At 53.6% G+C, this 1,413-nt stretch overlaps 1 protein-coding gene across 1 annotated transcript; it reads left to right on the top strand.

Moving 5' to 3' along the window:
• Window positions 1-840: 840 nt before the first annotated feature.
• Window positions 841-1,393, top strand: LOC107302212 (creatine kinase M-type-like; the record flags this gene model as incomplete). Its single annotated transcript, XM_015831322.1, has 2 exons — window positions 841-995; window positions 1,261-1,393. Coding segments are annotated over 2 exons (288 nt in total), but the record flags the coding sequence as incomplete, so codon positions are not given.
• Between the last annotated feature and the right edge of the window lie 20 nt (window positions 1,394-1,413).

Below are 1,413 nucleotides of genomic sequence, written 5' to 3'. Positions count from 1 at the left end.
TCTCTCTCTCTCTCTCTCTCTCTCTCTCTCTCTCTCTCTCTCTCTCTCTCTCTCTCTCTCTTTCCTTCCTTCCTTCCTTCATCTATCTATCTATCTATCCATCCATCTATCTATCTATCTATCTATCTATCTATCTAATCTATCATCTATCTATCTATCTACTTGTAGGCTGCCCTTCTCGCCTAGAGCAGACCTCTCGGCACTTGGGGGGAGAAGAGGTCGCATGTGAAAAAATCAAAACCATTCCAAATGCTTTCTTTCAGCCTTATTATTCACACAGACTTAAAACATTTGGTTATATCCAGACGTTCAATTTGAATCGTTCTGCTGGCTGGGGAATTCTGGGAACTGACATACACCAGTCTAAGCATGTTGGTTGGGGAGTTTTTGTTTTAATTTCCTCCTTAAAACTTGACAACATTTTGGAGTACAGCAAATGGGGAGGTGAAGGAAAAGGCTTTGGGGGCCACTGGACACCTGCCTGGAAAAAGCACTGCTAAACTGGGTTAAATTTTTCAGGAGGGACATTTAGCCTGATAAATGTCACCAGGATCCAAGAGGACACAATGCCTGCCTGCCTTGAGCTGGGTAGCCTCTGGGGGTAAAGTCCTGGATGGGCTTCCCATTGACCCCTGCCAGACATTCTGCTGAGGGTTAGCAGGCAGTGCCCCCATCCCTGGCCCCCTCCCCCTGGCACAACCTGGTCCCAAACGTGTGGGAAGCAGCTGAAAGAGAACTGGTGCCAGGCAGGGGCAAGAGGGGACCTCCAGGTCTGCCAACCCCTCGTCCTTCAGAGAGAGACTTGGGTCCCCCCCCCGCTAAAGCCTCCTGTCCTTGCAGGTCACCCCTTCATCATGACCGTGGGCTGCGTAGCTGGTGATGAGGAGTGTTATGACACCTTCAAAGATCTTTTAGACATTGTCATCAGTGACCGCCACGGAGGCTACAAGGCCACCGACAAGCACAAGACCGACCTGAACCATGAAAACCTGAAGGTGGGGGCAGTGGGGGAGCTTGCTTTGCTAAGGGGGGGGTTAGGAACTTCAGGGAGGTGCTTGACGTTTAAGTGTGCAAAGATCAAAGGATGTGTATGTGTGCGGCTCCCTGGGTGTCCCTGCGTAGCCCCAGGCAGGTGCCCCCCAGGTGTGTGTGGGGAGGGCAGGGAAGGCACGGGGTCTGACAGATTCCAAAGCCTCAAGGGGCTGGGGGGGGATGGTCAGCCTGGGCAGAGAGAGGACCCACGGCTCTCCTTCCCTGCAGGGCGGTGATGATCTGGACCCCAACTACGTGCTCAGCAGCCGCGTGCGGACCGGCCGTAGCATCAAGGGCTACACCCTGCCTCCCCACTGCAGCCGGGCTGAGCGCCGGGCCGTGGAGAATCTGTCCATCAAAGGTAAGAGGGGAAGAATGGTG

The sequence above is a fragment of the Protobothrops mucrosquamatus genome, unplaced genomic scaffold (genome assembly GCF_001527695.2).
Source record: "Protobothrops mucrosquamatus isolate PMUCROS unplaced genomic scaffold, P.Mucros_1.0 scaffold35738, whole genome shotgun sequence".
NCBI classification, from domain to species: domain Eukaryota; kingdom Metazoa; phylum Chordata; class Lepidosauria; order Squamata; family Viperidae; genus Protobothrops; species Protobothrops mucrosquamatus.
Note: the sequence above shows the minus strand (reverse complement) of the source record. Positions and strands in the feature narration are given on the sequence as shown.